At 51.0% G+C, this 26329-nt stretch overlaps 1 protein-coding gene across 3 annotated transcripts; it reads left to right on the forward strand.

Annotated features, from left to right (window-relative positions):
* The first annotated feature begins 2180 nt into the window (after nt 1-2180).
* Nucleotides 2181-24687, forward strand: ARHGEF19 (Rho guanine nucleotide exchange factor 19). 3 transcript variants are annotated; one of them, XM_069079338.1, is made up of 16 exons: nt 2181-2461; nt 8177-8610; nt 10408-10704; nt 11745-11853; nt 11948-12024; nt 12462-12724; nt 13063-13223; nt 13802-13954; nt 16494-16623; nt 17056-17130; nt 18184-18273; nt 19566-19732; nt 20143-20301; nt 20788-20867; nt 22413-22517; nt 23042-24687. In XM_069079338.1, exons 2-16 carry the CDS (start codon nt 8205-8207, stop codon nt 23197-23199), a joined length of 2430 nt encoding a protein of 809 aa, XP_068935439.1. In that variant the 5' UTR covers nt 2181-2461; nt 8177-8204; the 3' UTR covers nt 23200-24687. The 3 variants fall into 3 exon arrangements, with proteins under 3 accessions (XP_068935439.1, XP_068935441.1, XP_068935440.1); XM_069079339.1 differs by lacking the exon at nt 2181-2461 and adding an exon at nt 5983-7638; XM_069079340.1 differs by lacking the exon at nt 20788-20867 and having other exon boundaries at nt 23042-23180.
* The last annotated feature ends 1642 nt before the right edge of the window (nt 24688-26329 follow it).

The following is a 26329-nucleotide window of genomic DNA, read 5'->3' on the forward strand; positions in this document are numbered from 1 at the left end:
AAAAAGAAGTCTCTGGAACCATCTTGAGTTCTCTGATGTTTCCTCACCCCCTAACCCTCCTGCTGACCGTTGTATCTAAACTTTTTATCTTCTCCCCAAGTACTGGCCAATTAATAAAAGTTAGTGGAGTGAATGAGTGAATGAATGAATGAATGAATGACCAAGTAAAAGAATGAATGGATGGATGGCCTGTGTTCCAGTAGCTTTTGAGAATTGGGACTCCCAGCATTTAGAACGTTCCTGAATTCCTAGAGTTGGAGGATATCTTGGCCCCTCCATCTCACCACTTCCCCACACCTCCTTCTCTTTTCTGGGTCCTGCCAGGGAGCCCAAAGGAGCCCTTGTACCCTCTCCCATCAGCCCAGCATGGCTTTGGTTCTCTCCTGGCACGTGCCAATCTCTGTACAGAGCTAATAATAAATGGCAGTTGTGAACTGGGCTGGGGGGACTTCTGTGATGGGGAGAGGTGAAAGAGGAGGGGGAAGAGGAGGAGGGGGAGGGGGAAGAGGAGGGGGAAGAGGAGGGGGAAGAGGAGGAGGAAGAGGAGGGGAAGAGGAGGAGGGGGAGGAGGCAGTGTGGGCATTTGGGTCCCTTTCTTGATTTGGAGTGGGTTGTCGTTCAGTTGTTTCAGTTGAGTCCAGCTCTCTGGGACCCCATTTGGGGTTTTCTTGGCACAAATACTGGAGTGGTTTGTCATTTCCTTCTCCAGCTCATTTTACAGATGAGGACACTGAGGATTAAGTGACTTGCCCAGGGTCACACAGCTAGCGTCTGAGGTCAGATCTGAACATTTGGAGATGAGTCTTCCTGACTCCAGGCCCAGCAATCTATCCGCTGAGACAAAAGAAGAGGGCCCTGGAAGAGGGGAGCAAGGTTTTGGATTTTTTCCTGCCTTTAGGGCCATGACATCTGTCTCAGGAGGGTCCTACCCTGTGGAACTCGTTCCCACAGGGAGAGAATAACTGACAGGACTATAAGCCCCCCACCCCCGCCTTGTGACAGGGCACCCTCCATCCCAAGGCTGGGGCGGTGGAAGTGGCAATCTCTGTAGCCTATGTCCTGTGGTACCTGCTCCCCAGGGAAGAGGGAAGTAAGCTGGCCATGAGGTCTGGAAGGCTCTGCCTCAAGGCTCCATCTCCTGATCCCTGAAGGGAAAGGGGACAAACATCTAATGATCTAAAAGCAGAAAGGACACTGGAGGTCATCTTGTCCAGCCCTCACATTGTAGAGGAGGGTACAGAGGGCTCAGAGAAAGGAAACAGCTTGCCCCAGGTCACTCAGGTAAGAGAGAGTAGAACCAAAACGTGCCCACCCAGGCTCTGTGACCCTGTCTGTGGCCCCAGAGGGGACTGCCTTGGGGCCTGGACCTTCAGTCCTCTGTGCCCTGGCCCTGCTCTCCTTGAAGAGGGAGCAGCAGGGCCCTGATCCCAGCAACCTCTGCCCTTTGGCCACCCTGGTCCAGCTGCTTCTGTGGAAGTGCCCCAGGAGGTCTCCTACCCTGTCGAGGGCCCTGGGGTACCTTGGAATAGCACGTCCAGGACTCCTAAGGTGATTGTGGTCACTAGTCACAGGTTCATTGGATTCAGAACTGGAAAAGACCCCTGAACAGAGGAGAATGTAAGCTCCTTGAAGGCAGGGGCTGTCTTTGCTATTCCCAGTGCCTAGCACAGAGTAAATGCTTAATGAAAGCTTATTGCATAAATAAATAGAGAGTGTCCAAGCTGGGAGGGCCCTTAGAACAGGGAATGTCAGAGCTGGGAGGGGTCTTAGAACACAGGGTGTCACAGCTGGGAGGACCCTTAGAACACAGGGTGTCACAGCTGGGAGGGCTTTTAGGACAGAGAATGTCACATCTGGGAAGGGCTTCATCTAGCCTCAGGCATCACCCCCATTTATAGAGGAGTAAACTGAGGCCGAGAGAAGGGAAGCCTCTTGCTCAAGATAGTAAGGAGTGTTTTTTGAGGCATCCTAGAAGAGAGGGTGGTCTGTCTCCTATAAATATTGGGTAGGAGTTTGGACCGAGCTGGGGAAGCCTTTGGCCCCTAGCGTAGTAGGGCCCCATTCTGGGGTCCCCCAGCCCTCTCCCAGGACAAAGGGCTTCCATTGTACTGGGCTCCCCCCTCCCTTCTCCACTTCTGCTTGCTCCCCACTCACGCCCCAGACTGGCCAAACCTGTTCTGGAGATGGGGGATGGGGGGGTAGCAGGCAGGTTGAAACAGCACAGCTCCCCACTCCCCTTCTCCCTCCCTTCCCCACACACAATACCCTAGGCCCTGAACACAGGCACCCACACCACTGGCTCAGAACCGTGGCAGGCCTGGGTCATCTCCCATCACCACTCCTATCCCTTAGCCTAGTCCTGGGAGAGCCATCTCCCTCTCCCCCTCCGGAGCCTGGAATGTGTTGGGATACCCAAGGGACCGTCCCAACAGTTTCTGCAGAGGACAGGAGCCAAGACAAGGTATGGTCCCTTCCCTAGGCCCAGGCCCTTCAGGCGCACCAGCTGGTTACAAGCTTCCCTCCTACTGCCCTGGCATGGGATCTCACCCGAGATGGACGCTCCGGTTACCCTCCCCCAACCTCCTTCCATTCTCCCCCTCTCTCTTCCATCTTTCTACCCTCCTTTCAGTCCAGACTTTCTTACAATCGGCTCAAGCCCTCTTTTTTCTTGGTGGGGCAGGCAAATACTAGCAGGGGTCCCCTTAGTTTGGGGTAGGTGGGTCAACAGGGCCCCCGAGGGAAGGGGAGGCTGCTCCAGGGGGCGGAGTCAGGGGTGGAGCTGCAGAAGGAAGGATTGCCAGATGGCCTTCTGCCGCTAAGCTTAGAGGGCCTGGGGTCTGGGAGGCCCCAGAGGCCAGGAGGCAATCCTGAACTAGGAAGCCAGGGACCTGTCTTCTGTTCCTGTTCCTCTAACACTTTCTTTGTTTAAGGGCCCTCCCAGCCCTGACATCCTGTGTTCCAAGGGCCCTCCCAGCCCTAACATCTGTGTTCCAAGGGCCCTCCCAGCTCTGACATTCTCTGTTCTAAGGGCCCTCCCAGCTCTGACATCCTGTGTTCTAAGGGCCTCCCAGCCCTGACATCCTGAGATCTAAGGGCCCTCCCAGCTCTGACATCCTGTGTTCTAAGGGCCCTTCCAGCTCTGACATTCTCTAAGGGCCCTCCCAGCTCTGACATCCTGTGTTCTAAGGGCAGTTCTCAGATGTTGTAAGTATGTATGGTCAGGGGTCTTTGGTGCACCAATTGAGAATCATTGTTGCCTTACACCTTTGACATTCTATAGTTCTGAGAAGCATCATAACATACTTGCACATGTCAGTTTAAGGTTTGCAAGTAACTTTACATGCATGATCTCATGTGAGCCTCCTGTTTTCCAATAGATTATGGCAGTTTTTACAGACAGTTATGGCTCATTTTACAGATGAGGAAACAGGCTCATAGACATTACATCATAGAAATTGCAAGTGCTGGCTGCAGGATTTGAACCCTAACTCTAGGAAGAAACCAGAGATACTTCTCTGCCAACCCCCACCATGGAGCCCCAGCCTGGGCATCCCCCTTTTATTGCCTCATCTTCATGAACAGACTGTTTGGGCGTCTGCTGTCTAATGCCAACTGAGTATTTTGCCTTCTGGCTCCTGGACCTTCTTTCTTGTTCTCAGGCTGTGAGGAGAAAGACTAATGATGGCACTGTGCCCTCCATACACATTTTAGGGTTGGAAGGAGCGTTGGACACCACTAATCCACTCTCCCTCATTTGGGTCCAGAGTAGACCCAGAAAAGAGATTTGCTTCAGCTCACTCAGGGATTAAAGAATATCTCCAGGGAGTCAGAGTACCTGAGGTCCAAGTCTTAGCCCCTCCCTCCCTCTTGCTGGCTGTGGGACCTTGGAAAATTTGATATTCCCCCCTTTCTGGGTCGAAGTTTCCTTCTCTTTAAATTGAAGGGGGATGTTTAACAAGACTTTTTGTTGTTCAGTCTATTTTAGTCATGTCTGACTTTTCTTGGCAAAGACATTGGAGTGATTGGCCATTTCTTTCTTCAGCTCATTTTACAAATGAGGAAAATGAAGTAAATAGGGTCAAGTGACTTGCCCAAGGTCACATAGCTATTAAGTATCTGAAGCTAGATTCGAACTCAGGGAGATGAGTCTTTCTGACTTTAGTCCTGCATTCCATCCACTGTGCCACCTAGCTGCTGTCCCCCTTAATCCCTAAGATCCTTCCCATCCTTAAAAGTCTGTGCTCTGCTGCTGGTACAGGCATGACTAGAGCTCAGATCTCTCTACCACCAGTCCCTCTCTTTGATGTTTGGGGACAGGAAGGTCAGGAAGACCTGGGCTTGAATTACATGGCCAACACTTAGTAGTTTCATGACTAGAAGGAAGTTATTTACCTTGAATTGTATTACTCTGTCTCAGTATCCTTATCACTTAATTGGGGCTAACTGCCTGTCTTACCCACTTCCTGGGGCTGTTTTGAGGCTGAAATGATATTATGTGAAATATCTGCCCATTTTAAAGTGCTCTACCAATGTTGGCTGTTGATTTCTGTGCCATGAGGTGTGGAAGGAGCCTCAGAAATCTGAAGGGAACCCTCTCTCAGCTACCTCCACCACCTTGCAGGGTCGTGATGGCATCGATCGCTGAATTTCACACAGCTGGGCTGGCTGGGAAACACTCTGACTCTGGGTGAAGGAATTTCAGAATTCTTGAACACAGAAGGAGTCCGTGGGTGTGGGTGATGGATGACCGACTTTGTGTATGACTTGAGGCAGGATAGGGGCACAGCTTGTGGGAAGGGAGTAAACTGAGAAACTGGACCTTAGGGGTATTAATATGTATGGTGAAGTCCCCTAGTTTCAGGGCTAGTGCTTGGGTATGACTTTGGACAAGTCATTTAACTTTTATGTAAAAACGTTTGATTGGACTAGGTCCCTTCACTTTATAACCTCCCACCTTCTCCAGTGATGCTGATTTTTTTGCTCTTCTCCAAACAAGACGCTCTATCTCAGACTCCTGGCATCTTCCCTGACTATCCCTCAAGCCCGGAATGCTGGAATGCTCTCCCCAATACCGAGTCTCAGCATTTTCCTTTCTGCAGGCACCACCTTCTGTACAAAGCCTTTCTCAGTCTCTCAGTCCTGTTCCAATGTGTCCTGTCTCTAGCTCATTTGGACATTCTTGACTTCTTCTTGAGAGAAGGAATTGTTTTTGACTTTTCTTTGTACCCAGCATGGTGCTTGACAAGTAGTAGGTCGTTAATAAATGTTTATTGATTGACTGACCGACAAACTGACCCTGTGGTACCACTGACTTGCTTGGCTTGGAGCAGGTCAGTCTCCCAGGGATCTCCTGGGCTCTGTTCCTGGCTTTCTCCCCAGCAGCTGGGCTTTCCCTCTGCTGCCCTGCTCTGTTCTCTGCCAGGCCCTCTTCTGCTGATGGGGATTCTGGCAGAGGTGGACTTGGCACAGTTTGGACCCAGCTCAGGCCTCCACTTGCCCCTTGGAATTGGTATCTAGCTGAGTGCAGGGGAGGGGCTGTCTGCTACTCTGTGCCTGCCCCCGTGCCCTGACCTGATGTTTGCCTGGGACCCCTGGGAAGTCCTCCCCATCCCTGGTCATCCCTCTTTCCCCCATTCTCTCTTCTACTCAGGAGTTTAGTGGCCATGCAAGCCTTCTTCCTTCAGGATTGGGGGGTTGGGGACTGCTTGTACCTTGACTTTGCTCAGTGATAGTCCTTGGTCTTGAGGCTTAGGGTCCCTTAGATGGCCTCAAGGCCAGTGTCAGGGAGAGAGGCAAAATGGCTCCAGATTCACTCTATCCCACACTCCCAGGAATGTGCATTTCTGTCATATACCCTATATTCACCCACAGACATACATACTATCCAACACTCACCCCACCCATACACCTCAGATTCCCATTCACAAGCCTCAGTCTCACACACACACACACACACACACACCTCTTCACTTACCTTTAGGCATTGCCACACAGAGGGCAACTATGGAAGCTTCTTGAGGTAAGTAACTGGTTCAATTTTGTCAATTGATTGATTATTCTCACACAAACTTATTCCTACACTAAGTACCTTCCTTTCCATTCCCATCCCACCACTCAGCCTGGGTGGACAGTGAGTTAAGGAGGCAGACAGGGTCTCTGGTTGGGGCCCCAGGCACCCAGGAGTGGACTCTGGGCTAGAGACCCAAAGGTTGCTGAGAGAATAAATGCCCAGACCCAATGATGTTTGGAAACTTAGAGGTTCACAAAACAGAATGTCAGAGCTGGGAGGGCCCCTAGAACACAGGATGTCAGAGCCAGGAGGGGACTCAAAGATGACCTTCTTCAGCCCTTCCTCCTTTTCACAGAGAAAGCATTTTATAGTTTGTGAAGTGTTTTACACAATATCACCTGAGCCTCAAAAGGCCATGGTTTGGGTTGGAAGTGATGGCTGATTATGGAACTGGAGGTCAATCAAACAATATTTATAAAGACCTACTCTATGCTAGGTGCTTCAATAGGTCCTAGAGACACAAAGCCCAAAGTGAGGTAGTCCTTGCCTTCAGGAAGCTCCCATTCTGCCTTGGCCTCCTTGCCAGCCTGGGCCTGGAGGAGGGGCTACATGGTCAGGTGGTCATAGGATTTGGATCATGGATTTAGAGGGAGAAGGGGCCTTGGAATTCCAGACTCCTCATTTTACACCTGGGGAAACTGAGGACCAGAGAATGATTTGCCCCAAATCATGCAGGTCCAGAAGGTGCCAGAACTGGGATCTCTGACCCCAGGGCCATCAATGGCCTTTTCCACTGAACCTGGTAGGTGAGAGGAGACGCTGCTCAGAGGCAGGAAGGGGCACATCTCAGTTGGTTTGGGGGCTCGTCCCTGGCACCTGTTCTGTCTCTTTCACGAGTTTGGGGTGGGATGACCAGGAAGAGAAGTGAGACAAGCTGGATGGAGGCTCTTGTCCACATGGTGAGGGGTGGCTGAGGGGCCTTCCTCCCCTCCCTGGGCTGCGTTTGCCTTTTCTCTTCCATGTCCCTGCCAATCTTTCTGTCTCTCTGCCTTGGTCTCTGTCTCTGTCTCAGTCTCTGATACCCCTGGATTCTCTGTGTTTGAGTATCTCTTTATGAGTTCCATGTCTCTGACTGCCTCTGTCCGTGCATAACTTTCTGTATCTCTGCCTCTGGGTATCTTTCTCTGTCTCTGGTAACCAGCTCTCTGTCCCTGAGTAGCTCTGACGGGTCTGTCTGTGTCTATGCCTGACTTCATCCCAACTCTGGAGGTTTCCTTGTCTCTCTGTCCCTGTCCCTGTTTCTGGTCTTTTCTCCAGGAGCTCGCCCAGTGGGAGGGCCTGGTTTGGGGGGGGGGGCCTGTGTGTTGGGGGCTGGTATTTCTGCCTCAAGGGAAAGGGAGATCTGGGTGGTGCCCCCCCCCTTCTCACTGCTACAGAGCAAAGGTGGGGCAGGCCAAGTCTCTCCTCCCCCACTCCCGCCCTCTCCCTTTCCCTTTCCCTGGCTCACCGCAGGGTTTAATGAATCAAACTCTTTGTCTGGGTGGGAGTTCCCCAGCCAGCTGTGCGGAGCACGGCTTCCCCAGAGAGTTTCATCTTGGGCTGGCCTGAGCCAGGCAGCAGGGTCCCAGGTAGGAGGTGAGGCCCTGGAGACGGGAGAGGGAGGGGATAAAGAGCCGAAGGCTCCCAGGTTGGTGGCACTGATCAAGGAGCTCGGAGAGGACTTCCTTTTCCTGCTTGTCAGAGCTGCCAGGGCTGGGAGACAGATGGGAGGTGGAGAGATCCCCGGCCCCCTCCCCATCCCTCCAGCTACTATATTTCCCTGGAACTGAGTTTCCTTACCTGTAAATGGAGGTGATTTTTAAAGGTATTTCGGCTCTAACATTCTTTGTTTCTAGAGTTCTCTCTATCTCTGACATCCTGGGTTTTAAGGGCCCTCCCAACTCTGACATTCTGGGTTCTAAGGGCCCTCCCAGTTCTAACATCCTGTGTTCTAAGGGTCCTCCCAGCTCTGACATCCTGTGTTCTGAGGACCCTCCCAGCTCTGACATCCTGTGTTCTAAGGGCCCTCCCAGCTCTGATTTTTTGTGTTCTCCTAGGGACTCTGTCCTAATCTAGGTTCTGGGTGGGTTTGGGCTTCTGACCAGTCTCTCCCTCTTTCCCCCACAGGCCTAGGTGACCTGGGCAGCCCCCAGGCATGGACTACCGACCCTCCCCTCACTTCCAGCCTCACCTGGCTGGCTTTTGCTGTGGGGGGTCTCAGTCAGGGTCTCTGGGAGGAATCCCAGGGAAAACCCCTCATGACCTGGAGGGGTTGCGTCCCCCAGCCCGCCACCCCGTGGCAGTGTGCCAGCAGGAGAGCCTGTCCTTTGCTGAGTTCCCAGGGCGCTTTGAGGTTGGCCACTGGCCTCTTGAGGTCCCAGCTGCTTCTCATGGGCTGCTGTGGCCGCTGCCGGTGTCGGCTCAGGACACCAGGGGCCCTGCCAGGAAGCCATCAGCCTTTGGAGATGACGGCCTCAGTGAGTTCCTTGGAGGACCCCGGAGTCCCCAGCATACAGAACCCCAACGCCGGACCAGCCACAGTTCAGAGGAGAAATCTGCCTGTGAGTCTTTCCCCCAGCCTAGGGATGACGTCAGGGAGTGAAGCAGACCCATTAGAAACCAGACAGAAAACCCATCTGAATAACCTTTAATTGTTTCCAAAGCTGCTTTACACACATTATTTCATGGGATCCTCACAACAGCCCTGTGAAGTAAGTGAGACAGGTGTTATTATCTTCATTTTGCATGTGAGGAAACTGAGGCCCAGAGAAAGGAAGGCCTTTGCCTGAGGTCTCAAGCACCCTGACTGCTGGGTCCTCTGGGACTGGCCTCCTCCTCTGAGATTCCTTTGTAACTAAGTGCCCTGTGGACATGGAGCTTGACAAGGGCAGGAGTGCTGGTTCTGGGTATCGAGCCCCATGCCTCTCTTTGTGCCCTGGGGGGTGGAAGACAGTTCTGGGGAAGGGAGTGAGGGGGCCTCCAAAGGGAGGGGAGGTCTCTCATTTCAGCTTAATTCTACCAGCATTTATCAGAGGCCTCCTGGGTGTAGGTCCTTCCATGGCCGCTGAGGGTGGTATGTGGGGCTTAGACTCTAGAGGGCATTGATTCCCGTGCTCTCACTCTACTGGAGAGAAAACCAGAGAGGTTAAGTGATTTACCCAGGCTTACACAGGACAGAAGTGATAGAGATGGTGTTGGAACACAGGGAGGCCTTCTGCTTCTGGAACCACTGGGCCATACTTCCTCTGTGACTCAAGTGATTTGCTAAACCAAAAGTTCCTTGAGAAACAGGGACTGGGCTTTAATAAAAAGAACATTGAATTTGGGGGAAAAAGAAGGAAAAGCAACTTTGTAGGACCTAGAGAGACTAGAACATGCAGGGCCTTGATATGATAATAACAATCTTTAATTTATCACTTCCTATGTGCCTGGCTTCACAATTATTATCTCATTTGATACAATAACCCAGGGAGGTGGGTGCTATTATAATCCCTATTTTACAGATGGGGAAACTGAGGCAAACAGGGTTAAATGACTTGCCCAGGGTCACCCAGCTAGTAAGTGTCTGAGGCCAAATTTGAACTCAGGTCTTCCTGACTGCAGGCCAGGTGTTCTGCTCACTGCCCCACTTGGCTGCCTCTTCATATTCCAGTGGAAAGAATCCTGGGTTTGAATTCCAACATTGACACTAACCTGTGTGGCAAATCACTGAGCACCTCTGGGGCTCAGATCTTAATCTTTTCATGGATAGAACACTCACTGGGCCTGGAGTCAGGAAAATCTGAGTTCAAATCCAGCCTCAGACACTTGTTAGCTGTATGACCCTGGGCAGGTCACTGAATCTCTGCCTGCCTCGGTTTCTCCAACTGTACAATGGGGATAAGATTAGCACCTATCTCACTGTGAATCAAATGAGATAATACTTATCTCCTTCATATTTATAAATGATTGTTCCCTTGTTCTTTTTCCCTCCCCTGCCCCCAGCAGATAAGTGAATTGAGAAGTATAGTGTTTGATTGGGGCTAGGGTGCCTGTAGACAGCTGCTTTAGGCACAATACCCAGTGGGTGCAGCAGGGAATTCATTTTAACGTGATTTTGTATAAGGGCACATATTTTTGATGACAGAAAATGCTATCATTCATGATTTTCTTGGTCTTTTCTTTGCAATAATTTAGGTCACACATTACATTAAGGACTCAGAGTCTTGGGAGGGCAGTTACTCATGGGCTAGGGTAAGGTGACATGTGTGTGTGTGTTGGGGGGGTGGTTTCTATCTTGCCACCCTATACTGGGGACTCTGTAGAAACTTCAAGGCTCTCTTGCCCAGGTGCCCTAAGCTCTGTGCCCTGTGCCCTAGGGAGGAAGATGAGAGTGTATGAGAGCCAAGAGATCACCGGGAGCCCCAGCACCGAGGATGATGCTGTCTTCCCTGAGGTTGGGGCCGAGGTCCCTGAGTTGCATCCTGCTTTGGAAGTACCACAGGCCCTGGTGATGGCAGCAACTCCCCGGGCAGGAACCAAAGAGCCAGAGAGGAGACGCTTCTCCGCATCGGAGTTGATGAGCCGGCTTCAGTCTGCCCAAAGAAAGGCCACTCTCTCCCTGTGCCTGGGCAAGGGCCAGGCCAAGGACCGAGGGCTCTGGGCAGCCAGGGAAGGTACCAGCTTAGGATAACAGAATCAGTCACTCCTAGGATCTTGAGCCAGGGTACACCTTAAAGATCATTCTGTCTAACTCTGTCATTGTACAAACTGGGGAACTAAGGTCCAAAGAAATTAAGTTACTTGTCCAAGGTCACATAGATCAGAGAATCTCAGATTTGGAATTGGAAGGGATCTCAGAGGTCATTAAATCCAATGTCCTTCATTTTTATAAGGCAAAAAGACTTGGACAAAGTTGCATCGTGTCCCAGGCAGGAAGACACTGGACACAGTGGAACCCAACAAGAGAATGCTTATGTCAGAGCAGAACTGGGACCAAATATATGGGCAGGTTCCCCTGCCCCCAAGCCCAGCGTTCCACCTTGCTGAGATTAGTACCTGGTACTGTGGAACAGAGGAAAGAACACTGGATCTAGACTAAGAAGCCCTGAGTTCAAATCCTCTTTTTGATACTTGCCTTATCCTTTCTTGGGACCTTGGTTTCTGTGTAAAGTGAAAAGGGTTGCATGGCCTGAGGCTCCTTCTGACTCTGTGTCTGTGGTCCCAAGTCACTTGGCTTTTCCTGACATTGGTTGCCTTACTTTTTATTATATAATTCATTTATTTTCAGTTTTAAACATTCACTTAATTGCCTTACTTTTAAGATGAGTTCACTAGATGACTTCTAGGGACCGCACTAAGTTTGGATCTTGTTCTGAAAGTCATGCTCTGGCCATTGTTAGCATCTCCCATGGTTCCGTTGTTCCTGCACTGGCCGGCCCATAGGGCCTATGGCCCTTGGGAAAGGTTAGTTCCTACTGTTTAACACCACTCCTCTCCCCAATTTCCCTGGATGTCAAACATCCTGAACTGGCAGTGTATATACCAGGATCCCCTCACTCTATGAGGCAGGACTGAGATCAAGCTCCCCATGGCTGTTACTCAGCTCGGCTTGCTTTGGTTATGGGGTGGATGAAATGTGAGCATCCTTCAGTCCTAAGAAGAAGGTAGGGTGGGCACTGGTGCCATGCTGAGCCCTGGCTCTCACCCAATACAGGGAGATCCCCTGAGAAGGAGCGGAGCTACTCAGAGTCCAGGGTCGACGGCCTCGTGCCCCCAGCCATAAGTGGTCGTAGTGAGGGAAATGACAGCTGGCCTGATCCCAGGTAACTCCTCCCTGCCGCCTGTCTGGACCTTCCAAGCAACACTGAAGCCTGGGCAGGTAGCAGGGAGATACCCTGATGTCCATATTTCCCCCAGGCCTGACCCACTGCAGGAACCAGCCCCCAAAGCTTCTGTACCTCATGAGCGGCGCCAGTCACGTTTCCTCCTTAATTGTAAGTAGAGGAGCTATTGCCTCTGAGCTGGCCTAGGGAAGAGAGAGAGGAAGAGAGAGAAGCAGAGGCAGAAAGGAGGAAATACAGGGCACCAGAGAGTGAAGGTATGGGGAAGAACTTGGGAGAGGGAGACCCAGGAACAAGGAGCAATGTGATCTGGACTGGAACCTTAGAACAGAGAATGTTAGAGCTGGGAGGGCCCTTAGAACACAGGATGTCAGAGCTGAGAGGGCCCTTAGAACACAGGATGTCAGAGATGGGAGGGCCCTTAGAACATAGAGTGTCAGGGCTGGGAGGTCCTTAGAACACAGGATGTCAGAGCTGGTGGGAGGTTGGGGAGGAGAACCTTAGAACAGAGAAGATGCGTCTGTAGTGACAGGGTGCTGAGGGTGGGCAGGCTGGGCCTTGGGGCTACTTCAGGCCCTCCTCTTCCCCAGCTGTGCTATACCAGGAATATAGTGACGTGGCCAGTGACCGGGAGCTACAGCGGCAGAAACATGAAGAGGACACCTTGGGGGAGGAGGCTGAGGAAGAGGAGGAAGGGCCCGGCCCACCCAGAGCCAACCTGTCCCCAAGCAGCTCCTTCCGAGCCCAACGTTCAGGCCGTGGCTCCACTTTCTCCCTGTGGCAGGACATCCCAGACGTTCGGAGCAGCGGCTTTCTGGCCATCATTGGCCTTCAGGAGCGCAAGCTGCAAGAGGTGCTGGGGCCCTGAAGCCTTGGGGGCACGTGGGGGTCCCCAGATCCTTGGGGGAGGATGTGGGGGGGTCCTGGAGCCTTGTGGAGACAGAGGCTTTGGGGGAGAGGGGTTTAGATTTTAGCACAGTCCTCAGGGAGGCCAGCCTGGGATGGGACTCTCCAGGGAGCCCTGGGAAGGAGGTAGTGTGTGTGTATGTGTGTGTGGGGGGGTTGCCTCCATGCCTAGCAGGGTCCCAGTGGGAGCTGGGCTGATCTTTCTCATCTGGTGCTGGGCTCAGGAGGAGGCTGAGGGAGACATGAAGCTGCTCATCCCTGTTCCCTCCCTTCTTCCCTCCAAAGGCCAAGTTTGAGCTGATCACATCAGAGGCCTCCTATATCCACAGTCTCTCTGTGGCTGTGGGCCACTTCATGGGCTCCTCGGAGCTGGCTGAGTGTCTGGGGGCCCAAGAAAAGCAGTGGCTGTTCTCCAAGCTGTCGGAGGTCAAGGCCACCAGCGAGAGGTGAGGGGAACTCTGGGCTGTTCTGGGATACTTAGGGTGTGCTATAAAGGCCCATATATGGGGCTTGGGTCCTGGCTGTGCTACTGACTAGTGGCACTGGACAGGTCACCTTCCTTTTTCTGGCCTCTGGGGCTCCTCTGTCAGATGTGGGGGTTGGAAAAGAAGGTCTCTGTGATCTCTGCCACCTCTGACCTTCTGTGTTCTAAGGCCCCTCCCAGCTCTGACATCCTGTGATCTAAGGGCCCTCCCACCTCTAAAATGAGATCCCATGATCCTGTGATTGGGCTGTTCCCCTTCTAGGAACTGGCCAGAGTACTTGTAGGGCTCCTTTGTGGGTCCAGAGGCTGGCACTTAGCTCTGCTTTCTACCCAGGCATGTCCCCTGTCTCTTTTGCCTTCAGGGATATGCACAGGGCAGAGCTTTGGGTCTTAGCAGATCAGATCTTTGGGGCAGGGAATAGGGTCGCTATGCCGAGGACACAGCCTTCTTCCCTTCTCCAGGCTGGGCTCCCCTTGGGCCCACTTGCTTTTCTCTCCAGCCCCTCTTCCCCACCCCCATGGCACTCCTGGCCCCCACAGATTTCTGCAGGAGCTGGAGCGGCGCCTGGAGGAGGACATACTTCGCTTTTGTGTGTGTGACATTGTCCTGCGTCACTGTCCCGCCTTCCGGCGTGTCTACCTGCCTTATGTCACCAATCAGGCCTACCAAGAACGCACCTACCAGCGACTGCTGTATGGGGGAAGGGGCACCCTGTGGATGAGGGGAGGGGGATGGAGTCTGACAGAGGCTGGCAGGGGTGGGAGGCTCTGCAGGGGAGGGCATGGGTGCTTTGGGTGAAGCCACGGTCATGAACTTTGTGGTGGGTGGGCAGAGACTGACCCAGAACCAAAGGACAGAGGGCTTTCTTTTGTCTCCCTTGCTCTGGGCCCACTCAGCGAGGGGATAGTGTCCAGGCTGGGAGCCCTGGAGGGGGACGAGAACATAGATGTTACCAGCAGGTGACTGTATTGTAGTGAGAGTGGGCTGATCTTTGAGGCACATGTGTTGAACTCTGTATTTGGAGTTGGGAAGGCCTGGGTTCAAATCCCATCCCAGACGCTTGCCAGCTTTGGGATTCCCAGCAAGCCACTCATCCCTGTCATGCCTCAGTTGTTCCATTTGTACACAATGACCTCTAAGGTCCAGCTCCAAATCTAGGATCCCTGCCTGGTTTCAGTCCAAGCAACCATGTGTAAGCTGGGGGGCGTCTGTTTCTGGCCACATGTGACCAGTGGGGTTCTTGCTAATGAGGGCAATGATGAAAAAGTCATCTGATTATGGAGCCTGGTTTGGTAAGAGCTCCCACTGATGGTCATATCACAGCCATGGCTGACCATTGAGGCAGTGACTGCCAGAATGATAATAGGTGGCATTTATGTAGTGATGACATGTGCCAAGTACCTGTGCCAAGGACTTTCCAATTATCTCACTGGGTCCTTACCACAACACTTCAGGGGAGGTGCTATTATTACCCCCATTTTACAGATGAGGAAACTGAGGCAAACAGAGGTCAAGTGACTTACCCAAGGTCACAGAGCTAGTAAGTGTCAAACTTAGATCTTCCCAACTCCAGGCACAGGCTTTGATATCCCCCTTAGTTGATGCTGCCTATCAAAAGCAGACAGTTTAGTAGAAGCAGCAAGAGACTCATTCCGGCTCATCATTTGCTGCCGTGTGACGGTAGTATCTTATTTAATCTCTCTGATGCTCAGAACCCTCCTCTGTAAAATGGGCTGGCACCACCTGCCTTACCTCCCTCCCAGGCCTGCCAGAGACAGTGCTCTGCAAATGGCAAATCCCCAAATGAAAGTGAACTTATGTTCTCAACCCTGTACGGTCTGAGGTACAAGACATAGTCCCTGCCCTCAAAGGGCTTAGAGTCTAGCTGGTCAAAGGGGACGTGAACATGAATAAATGAGCATTTGTTATGTATCTATTGCATGCCAAGCACTGTGTTAGGCACTGGGGATGCAGACAAAGAGGTGAGATCATCCCTGCTTTCAGGGAACTTATATTCTAATAGTGGGAGACCTGTCTTCTAGTCTTGGTTCTGTTCTGTGACCAGCTCTAAGGGAGGGTGGCCAGGAAAAGGAAATTTGTGCCCGGGGAAGCCCAGGGATGGTGAGCAGAGCCAAAAGGCAGCCCATTGCCATGCCCTTGCCAGAGCTGGCAAAGATTGGAGAGCGAGAAGCTCTTGGGTGGCATGGTGGGTGGCCCAAGATGTTTGCAGTGGCTGGATATGAAATATGGCCTTCAGTCAAGCTAGATACAGTCCTTTGGGTAAATTCTCATTCATTCACTTGCCAAACAATCTTAGCCCCAGGGCAGAGTTCCAAGAGTAACTGGTATAGAGAGGGAGGCTCAGGCCCTGGTCCAGATGGGCTGTTCCAAGTTGGGGGCAGCGGGGTGGATGACAAGATGTTCCAGGATGTCCAGGGTGGATGGAGGTGAATATGGGAAAAGGTCAAAACAAATATTGGATGCACTAAAGGCCAACTATGTTGGGTAGATGTTGGATTTCAGAGGAGGAGCAGACCACTATGGTTGGGGGTAGTCAAGGAAGATGTCTACTAGCTGGTGGACCTTAGCTTTGAGACGTGGTTTGAAAGAGGGGCAGGATTTGTTGAGGATATGGTAAGGCAAGTCAGGACTGAACAAACACCCCCCGCCCCCATCCCCAAAGAGCCAAAGGAGGTGAGGTCAGAGACCGGCGGCTTGGAGGAAACCAGGGAGGTGGTGTGTCTTTCAAATAATCGATGAACATTTGTTGAGGTCTCTGTGCTGTGTACTGAATCCAGTAGATACCAAGTGTATTTGGGCAGTGGCCATTAGGCAGGAGGAGACCCGGAGAGCAGGAGGTAGGAGATGCAACACAGCGGTTCTCTTTGAGTATCTGGGAGACTGTCATGGAAGAGATCAGACTGGCTGTGTTCTACCTGGCCCCAGAGGGCAGAACTGTAAGGGACAAGGAGATAATTAATGCCTATTGTAAGGATCAACCAGAGTTGTCCCAAATTAGAATGGGGCTGCCTCCAAGCACACTCTGGAAGTCTAGGTAGTGAGTTCCCTGTCTTTGGAACTCTTCAGCTGGACAATGGATGACCCATTTGTTGAGGATGTCATAGTGGGGAATCCTTGGCCATGTATGGGTCGGACAAGATTCTGTGACTCTGTGGGGTGATGGGTGGGGGTTCGGGGTGACTCTACTTCCCTCCCCTCTCTGCCCTCCAGACTGGAGAATCCCAAGTTTTCTAGCATTCTGGCCCGTCTGGAAGAGGCCCCTGTTTGCCAACGCCTGCCTCTCACATCCTTCCTCATCCTGCCCTTCCAGAGAATCACCCGCCTGAAGATGTTAGTGGAGGTATCTGGACTGGGAAGTCTTTGCTGATCCTCTGAGTTATGAATGTTCTGCCCCTCTCCCTGTCTCCACTGGGCAGCCCCCAGTCGGATGCCAACTGCCCGAGGGCAGGGTCTGTTTGCCTCCACATTCCCAGCACCTGGCACAAGGCCTTGCCGCAGAGCAGACATTTAGTAAATGCCTGTTGGATGGGATTGGATCACAAAGCTGTGAGCCAGGTTCAGTGAGGATGGGGAGCATGCCCAGGGGCGTCCTGGGAGACTGGAAGGGTCAATGCTGGTCACAGCATCTGACCTCTAGTCTGGGAGGGCCCAGGTCCATTGCTAAGAGCTGTTCTGCATTTCTGTGGGTACTGCCTTACAGAAACTGGGAGGAAGAAGGGAGGTCAGAATATCAGTGGTGTTTATCCAAATAGCACCTTTCCATTGCTTCCAGAATATCCTGAAGCGTACTGGGCAAGGCTCACGGGGCGAGGCCATGGCCACCAAGGCATTCAATGAGCTCAAGAAGGTGAGCTATGCCCAGCCAGAGTGCTGAGCCTAGGGACTACCATGTCTCTGCTTCCCCTAGTCCTCCTCCATGGCATCTCCCCTGATGTCACCTGGCCCTCCCCAGAGGGTTGATCCAGTGAGGGACGCATCCAGAATCACATAGCAAGTGAAAGCTTAGAAAAACAAAAGGAAACATCTAGAGGTCCTGACTTCACAGGGAAATCCCCTGGGAGATAGAGTCTAGACTCTGGCTGGCCTCACACTGATTAGGGATTTCAGTCTTGACTGAGCGGACACCTTAGGTCACGTAGTGACCACAGAATGTGGACTGAAAGGAAATGAAAGAGAATGTCAGAGTTAGAAAGGGCTCTTAGAGTATCATGTCAGGGGGGTGGCCAGGTGGCGCCCTAAAGTCAGGAGGACCTGAGTTCAAATCTAGCCTTAGACATTTAACACTTACCAGCTGTGTGACCTTGGGCAAGTCACTTAACCCCAATTGCCCTGCCTCCTGCCCCCCCCTCCAAAAAAAAGCAAAAAAAAAAAACTTGTCAGGACTGGGAGGGACCTTAGAACACAGGATGTCAGAGATGGGAGGGCCCTTAGAACACAGGATGTCAGAGCTGAGAGGGTCATTAGAACATAAGATGTCAGAGCTGGTAAGACTTTATAGACTGTCTACTCTAGGCCAACTGTCTCACTAATATATAGTTGAAGAAACTAATGCCCAGTGAGGCAAGTGACTTGTATAGAGTCACACAGGTAGGAAGAGACAGAAAAAACTAGACCTGGATCTCCTAATTCTCTCTCCCAGGCCAGTTACAGCACTCTCGTCAAAGGCTAGGGCTTCTGAGCTCAGTTCCCTGTTCTTCCTTTGAATCGAAGGAATGTCTATGGCCAGGGTCCTGCCCTTTTTGAATTTTGGACTTTCAACTCTCTAAATAACACCAAACTTAGCCCTAGACTTCAGCGCTAACCCCTTGGGGCTCTGTGTGTGTTGGGGGCTGGGCCCACGGCTCCAGAAGGCTGAGGCTTGTGGGAGATGACCTTTTCCTTGGCCCCTCACCCTCCTCAGCTGGTACAGGAATGCAATGCCAGTGTGCAGTCGATGAAGAGGACGGAGGAACTCATCCATCTTAACAAGAAGATTCACTTTGAGAGTAAGGTGAGACCCTGAGGGGGAGGGGGCAGGGCACCAGAGGGATGGGGGTGGAGCAAGAGCTCTTGGGAATCTTCTTTCCCAAGGGGGTCCCAAGGCCCCTCAGACACCCTCCCATCCATATGTTATGGAAAACTTTGGCTCCAATCTTGGCTGGACCACTTTGTAGCTGTGACTGTTCCTTCCTTTGAGCCTCAGTTTCCTCATCTGAAAAACAGGGATCACAATCTTAGCACTATCTCCATCCCATGGTTGCAAGGACAGCTCATTTAAAAACTAGTTCTCAAGTGCTTTAGAAGAATGAATTGTTCTTCTGATGGCCCCTGTTCTTTTTTTTTTTCTTTTAAAAAATTAATTAAATTTTAGTTTTCAACATTCACTTTCATAAGATTTTGAGTTCTAAATTTCCCTCCTCCCTCCACTCCCCTCTCCCCAAAACAGCATACCATCTGATACAGGCAATATATGTACGATCATGTTAAACATATTTCCACATTATTCATGCTGTGAAAGAAGAATCAGAACAAAAGGGAAAAGCAATGAGAAAGAAAAACAGAAGAAGAGAAAATAGTCTGCTCTGATCTACATTCAGACTCCAAAGTTCTTTCTCTAGATGTGGATGGCATTTTCCACTATGAGTCTTTTGGAATTGTCTTAGATCATTACATTGCTGAGAAGAGCTAAGTTTATCAAAGTCAGTCATTACACAATGTTGGTGTTACTGTGTACAGTGTTCTCCCGGTTCTGTTCCCCTCCCTCAGCATCAGTTCATATAAGTCTTCCCAGGTTTTTCTGAAGTCTGCCTGCTCATCATTTCTTATGGAACAATAGTATTCCATTATATTCATATGCCACAACTTGTTCAACCATCCCCCAAATTGATGGACATCCCCTCAATTTCCAATTCTTTGCCACCACAAAACAGAACTGCTATAAACATTTTTGTTCATGTGGGTCCTTTTCTCTCTTTTTTTAATGATCTCTTTGGGATACAAAGTATTATCTTTGGGATATAAAGTAATGGGTGTGCGCAGTTTTATAGCCCTTTGGGCATAGTTTCAAATTGTTCTCCAGAATGGTTGGATCAGTTCACAACTCCACCAACAATGCATTGGTGTTCCAATTTTCCCATATCTTCTCCAACATTTATCATTTTCCTGTTTTGTCATGTTAGCCAATCTGATAGGTATGGTATGGTACTTCAGAGTTGTTTTAATTTGCATTTATCTAATCCATATAGATTTAGAGCATTTTTTCATATGATTATAGATTTGATCCCTGTTTGTCTTCTCCCCCAGATCTTCCCGCTGATCTCCCAGTCCCGCTGGCTGGTGAGGCATGGGGAGCTAGTGGAGTTGGCACCCCCCACCATGCCTGCTGTCTCTGCTGCCAAGCCCAAGCTCTCCACCAAAGCCATCTACCTGCATGTCTTCAATGACTGCCTACTGCTCTCTCGAAGGAAGGAGTGAGTAGAGGGGCTTTGAGGTTGGAAGGGTCACATGGGGAGGTGGAGACAGGGCACCCACCCCACCTGGCACTCAGCTAACTGGCCAATCTTTTCTGGATTCTGTCCAGGCTTTGTAGCACCAGGTGGACAGCAGCATGCTGTTAATGTCAAAGTCGGAACTGAGCTCCTCAGCTCTGTTATTCTTTCTTACATGGAAAAGCAGACAGAATCCACAGCTGGGGAGACAGGATGAGGAGTGACCCTCATGGCCTGGGAGAAGGGAAAGGGGATGCCTTCTGGGTCCTGCACTTAAAGACGTGACAGTCTTGGCCCTGGAGTGGGTACATGGTGCTCAGATTCAGGCCTCTCCCATCTCTAAAGTGGCTATGGGGGCCTAGACTGATCTGGGTATTCTCTGGCCCCTGCAGGATGGAGAAGTTTGCAGTCTTCCTTTATGCCAGGATGCCTGAGATCCAGGTGAATGACCTGAGTTCAAAGCTGCAGGGAATCCCAGGCCAGGTTTTTCTCCTCCAGTTCCTTCATAGCCACCAAACCAAGAACCAGCTCCTCCTGAGGGCTCAGACAGAGTAAGTCTCCTCCCCTGAGGTCTGTTTTCAGGCTGCCCAATTCCTCTCTGTTTGAGGCTGGGGATGGTTAGCATGAATCTCAGGGCTGAGATCGCCAAGCACGGGACACTGGTTTGTTTGTCTCACCCAGAGGAGCTCTGGCCCCAGATGCATTGGGCCTTCTTTCTGGGTGTATTTACCACCTAAGGCCAGGAATAAGGTTGCCCCAGGAATTTTCCAGCTCTTTTCTTACCCTAACATCCAGGTGAATTGCTGTGGAATGTGGTCCTACTCTGTATATCTGTGTTTCAAGATCCTCAGGTGGCATTGAAGGGGGACAGAGAATAGCCTGGGCTCAGGCTATGGGAGGGCATGGTTCTGGGAGCTAAGTGTGAGCCTTTACTCTGGGGAACTCAACGGAACCTCTGAGCCCCAGGACAGGCAGGGAGCCCAGGCTTTGGGGAGAGGGACCTCTGGGCAGCTGTTGGGCCTCCAATGTCCCTCCAGAAGTGAGAAGCAGCGATGGATCTCAGCCATGTGTCCTTCCAGTGCCCAGGAGGACAAGGAGGCCATCAGTGAGAATGAAGGTACTGCCCCTGGGGCCCTCACAGCGCCCATACTTGTGTGAGGGCCTGGGGACTTGGTAGCTTGTAAGACCTAGCTCTTGCCCACCATAAGCTTGAACTCTAGGAGGGAGGCCTGTGTAATTATGGGAGAGAAGTGAAAGACCAGGTGTTCTAACACTGCCTTGGCTCTATAGGAGCTCAAAGGGAAATGGCATCACTGAGGAAGAGGAACAGGGAAGGCCTCAGGGAGTAGGCAGGCCTTGAAGGATGTGTCCAGTCTAGATGAAGAGAGGGACGAGGGCAGGGAGGGGGTGGAATGGCAGGAGAATGCCAAAGGGCCCAGAGTCAGGCACCTACTATGTGTCATCAAGTTAATTTTACTGATGAGGAAACTGAGGCTTTAGAACCTTTTCTGCTCCACCATGAAATGTGAAATGGTCCCGGTATGCCTGGAGGGTTAGACGAGCTTGACCCGACTAGATCAGAGGGGAATCATATCAGTGAATGATACCAGACAAAGCTGGGAGACCAGGTTAGGACCATATCAAGGCAGGTCTTAGATGCCAGGCTGTGGGATTTCTATTTTGCCATAGAGCCAATAGGGAGCCAGTGAATGTTTCTGAGTAGGAGAGTAACCTGGTCAGGTTAAGAAAATCACTTTGGCAACTGTGTGGAGGAAGGGATTAGAGAGGGGAGAGACTGGGGGCAGGGGGACCAGCTAGGAGGTTACTGTCCTGGTCTAGGTGAGAAGTGCAAACTAGGATTATGCCATGAGTGTTGGGAGGAGTTGGGCTGTGACAGGTGCAGCTGCCTGGGGGCAGCTAGGGGGCACAGTGGATAGAGCACCAGCCCTGGAGGCACGAGGACCTGAGTTCAAATCTAACCTTAGATATGTACCAGCTGTGTGACCCTGGCCAAGTCACTTGAACCCCAATGACTCTATAAATTTAAAAAAAGATTAGATACAGTTGGTCCAGGATAAAGAGGAGTTCAAAATTTTGGGTCCAGGGGACTAAAGGTATTATGATGCCATCAACAGAAATGGGAAACTTGGGGTGGGAGGGGAGAGATGGGGAGAAAATTTGGAACTCAAAATCTTGCGGAGATGAATGTTGAAGACTGAAATAAATAAATTAATAAAAAATGGGAAGCTTGGAAGGAGGACCACGTTTAGGGGAAAAGAAGCTAAATTTCTTTTTTCCTCTTGGAGCATGTTGCCCTTGAGACGTCAATGGGCCGCCCAGATAGGGAGGGTCTGGCACGAAGTTGTAGATGCCGGGCTAGGGCTTGGGGGGGGGGGTGTGGATCTATGGATTTAGGAGCTGTCCACACAGAGAAGGTCATTGAGTTGTAGAGGACAGAGGAGATCCCCGAAAGAGAGCAGAGAGAGGAAGCAGGGCCTGAGATGAAGCCCAGAGGGAGCACCAGCCTTGGAGGTCAGGAGGGGAGAGTGAGATCAGGGTAAGATACAGAGACACAGCCAGCCCAGTCCGGCCGGCCCTGGCCTGGCCTCGGCCCGGCCTCTGGCCCTTTGCTTTGAGCTCTCTCTGATTTGTGGACTGTCAGACCTCCCCCAGGTGCAGTGCATCAGAGCCTACAAGGCTCTGGAACCCGACGAGCTCACCCTTGAGAAGGCAGACATCCTGGCTGTGAGGACCAGGACCAGCGATGGTGAGAAAGACCTGGCCTAGGAGCTCCGCTCCCTCCCCTCCCTCCCCACCACTGACTACGGAGCAGGAGTGGAGGGCATTTCTGGGTAGTTTTATATGAACCTCTCAAGGTCCTCCCCATCCCTCCCCTCCCCACAAGCCCCTGCCACATACCCTTTCCTTAACCCTTTGAAGAGAGTACAGATAAAGGAACCCCCAGAATGTCAGAGCTGGGAGGGCCCTTAAAACACAGGATGTCAGAGCTGGGAGGGCCCTTAGAACACAGGATGTCAGAGCTGGGAGGGCCCTTAGAATACAGAATGTCAGAGGTGGGAGGGGTCTGAGACTATCTAGTTGACCCCACTCATTTTATAGATGAGGAAACCCAGGGAATGGAGGTGATTTGCTCAAGGTTCCATAGTAGTAAGTGGCAAGATTTGAACCTAAGTCTCGAGACTCCAAATCTAGCCCCCTTTCCACCATTAGCAGACTTGTGTTGGGGCTGGATGCCATCTGATGCAGGGTCCCTGGCTCTTGTGCCTGCAGGGTGGCTGGAGGGAATCCGCCTGGCAGATGGCGAGAGGGGCTGGGTGCCGCAGGCCTATGTGGATGAGATCACCAGCCGCAGTGCCCGTCTTCGAAACATCCGGGAGACCAGAAGGATTGAGAGTGCCACCAACAAACTACAGGAAACCACTGCATGAGGGACTAGGGAGCAGCGTCTGGCTCGGGCCTGCGATGCCCCACATCCCTCCATTGCATCCCCGGACAGCGCCCTGCCAGCCTCTCCTGGGCACCCACCCTGGCCTGGAGGAGCCTGCCCTGGTGGGCCACATGGAGGGCAGGAAGAAGACTTGAGGGGAATGTCCCCTAGCTCCATAGGCCTTAACTTCCTCAACAATGCCAGGGATAGAGAGAGAGAGAGCAATGGTAACTCCATCAGCCTCTCCTGGGGTCGGGGAGGGGAGGATGGGGACTGGATGGTGGATCCCCTGGGTCTCTTAGCCCAGCAAACTGCTCTGGTGACCGACGTTGGGAAGGATTGACTGGAACATGCTGGATTCTTCTTCCTGGACAGCCCAATAAGAGCTGGGCGTTCTATGTAATTAAACGACCTGCCTTTGTTTACTTGGGGCTCAGAGGTGTGGCTCCCTGCCCTGACTGAGGAAAAAGGGCTCTTGCTGATAACTTAGAAACTATGGTAAGAGCAGCTCAGGCTCAGGGGCCTTTCCTGGGAAAAGCTCCCTTTCTGGAACTCTCTTTATTAACTGGTGGAATGAGGTCAGGGCATGTGCCCAAGCATCAGAGCATCATAGCACGTCAGACATGGAAGGGACCTTATAACAGAAGTTATTAGAACCTAGGCAATTAGAGCTGAATGTTAGAGCTCAAGAGACATTAGAGCACAGAATGTCATATCTGAATGAGACATTAGAGCATGGAATGTCATATCAGAAGAGCATTGAATGTCAGACCAGAGCAGGATATTAGAACATTGAATGTCAGATCAGAACAAGTGCTATGACAATTCTGAGGAGGGAGAGGCAATGGGGGAGGATATGTTTGCTGGGTCTGGAAGGTTTCCTAGAGGAGGTGGCTATCAGGCTTGGGGCATGAAGGAATTCAAATACTTTAATGAATATTTGAGAACATTTAGAGAAAGGGAAGAGGGAAAGATCCATAGGAACATGGGCAAAGTTGGGAGAAGGCAGGGTGTGTACAGAGGGTGGCAATTGTCTCAGTTTACCAAACACTGAGAAGGTCTCATATTGGTGTGGAAGGGAGGGGCTCAACTTTGAAGCATAGAAGGTCAGAGTTCAAGTACTGTTTCTGACTGATGCTGGCTGAGTTTGCCCCGGCTCATATTTAATCCCTTGATGCTCCCAGGCAACCCTCTAGGACCATAAGTGCAGAGAAGGTTCTGGCTTACATTTGTAGAGAGAGTTTCCTTATGGTGGGGGAGTAGTAGACAGAGAATTGGATTTGGGGTCAGGAAGACCTGAGTTCAAATCTTACCTCAGACACTTACTGTCTGAGTGATACTCTTAGCTGAAATTTTCTCATCTGTTAAATGGGAAGAATAAAAGCACCGACCTCCTGGGATGTAAGTATAATGAGATTATGTGTAAAGTTCTTTTTGAATCTCAAAGCAGCATATAGATGTTACCTATTATAAATATCATATGCACGTATATATGTATGTATGTGTGAATGTGTATATGTGTGTGTGTGTATGTATCTCTCTGTATATATCTCTTTATATCTTTGGGATTTCCCTGCCAATGACGTCCCAGGTCTAGTCCCTATCCTCTATCTGGCCCATAGAGTGTGGTGTAGAAGGTGTGAGATAAGCTTATAAAGGATGGAGCCTGATTGAGTAGGATAATAAAAATAGTAATGTTAATAATGATGATGATGATGGGGCCACTAGGTGACATAGTGGACAGAGCTCCAGGCCTGGGGAAGACTCAAATCTGGCCTCAGACACTTACCAGCTGTGTGACCTTGGGCAAGTCACTTCACCCTGTTTGCTTCAGTTTCCCCATCTGTAAAATGAGCTGGAGAAGGAAATGGCAGACCACTCCAGTCTTTTCCAAGAAAACCCCAAATGGGGTCATGAACAGTCAGAAATAACTGAAATGACCCAATGATAACAACAACAAAACCAACAGTTAATAACTAGCATTCCTATAAACTTTAAGGTTTACAAAATTTGCATGTTGGGTTGGTGCTGCTATTATGGCCATCATAGGGTGGGAAGATCACGAATTCTGAGCTGGAAGGGACCCTTGAGGCCATCAAAGCAAGCCAAGCAGCATTTATTGGATGCTTACTGTGTTCCAGGAACTGTGCTAATAAGCACAAATGAAATGCCAGCAAAAGAGAATGACAGTTCGAGTCCTCTGGAAGCTTGTATTCTAATTGGGGAAGATGACTCATGAAAGTCAGATGAGAGGTGGGGAATGGTGGAGAAATCCCAAGAGTCAGCAGAAAAGCCGTCAAGCCTTACTTTACAGGAGGAAGAAACTGAGTCACAGGGACCTACATTATGAGTTTTATTTAAGGGTTCAAGGGAAAACCAGAATCTGTGTGTTCCTGACTACCAGTCCAGCCTGCTATCCTTCATGCCAAGCTGTCTTCCTGAGAAAATGGCAGCCTTCCTATAGGAAGAGGGATTTTGGCTTGAATGAGGGTGAACTCCCTGGTCACCCAAGCTGCCTGTAATGGAGGGGGAACAAGAAAGGGACAGACCAGATGGGGGGCTGTACTTACCTTGTTCTCCCCACTTCTGCCACCCAAATAACCCCCCTTTTCCTCCTACCTTAAAACCAAGAGAGAGCAAAGCCCAGGGATCTCAACAAATGTCAGATGCCCAGCACTGGGCAGAGAGCTAGCAATTCTGAGAAAGAGGCTTCCTTGGTTGATATGGTAGAGGAGATTCCTACAGGAAGACAGTGGGAGTTGGATAAAATGACCTCCAATATCCCTTCCATCTCTGAATTCCAGCATCATAGGAACATGAGTCCATATTGGCACAATGGAAAAAGTCAGCTCTCTCTTAATTAAACCTGTCCTAGCATATCCAAATCCTGGCAAGAAACCTGGAGGCTTAGGCCAGCCAGCTGGGTTGGAGAGCACATAAGGGCATCACTGATGCCAGCCTAAGAAAACCTGGCAAGACCCAGGCACCCTGAGGGGTGGTAGGAGCCCCTGCCTAGCCTAATGTACTTATTCTTCACCCACTCCTGTTCTGACCTCCTGCCAGTCCAGGCCCCTTGCCCAGTGGAGCCTGCCCCCCTGCCAAAGTGTTTGCCCTCATGCCTGTGGGCATCC

Source organism: Petaurus breviceps, unplaced genomic scaffold, assembly GCF_028583685.1.
Source record: "Petaurus breviceps papuanus isolate PSGF00001 unplaced genomic scaffold, PetGlider_PUasm1.0 91041, whole genome shotgun sequence".
Classification (NCBI taxonomy): domain Eukaryota; kingdom Metazoa; phylum Chordata; class Mammalia; order Diprotodontia; family Petauridae; genus Petaurus; species Petaurus breviceps.

Excerpts from the sequence above, each read along its gene's own strand:
- ARHGEF19 (XM_069079338.1), top strand. The coding sequence starts at position 8,205 with ATGGACTACCGACCCTCCCCTCACTTCCAGCCTCACCTGGCTGGCTTT. Across the intron at positions 12,025-12,461 it reads GTCACGTTTCCTCCTTAATT|CTGTGCTATACCAGGAATAT; the intron begins GTAAGTAGAGGA and ends CCTCTTCCCCAG. Across the intron at positions 22,518-23,041 it reads GAGGACCAGGACCAGCGATG|GGTGGCTGGAGGGAATCCGC; the intron begins GTGAGAAAGACC and ends TTGTGCCTGCAG.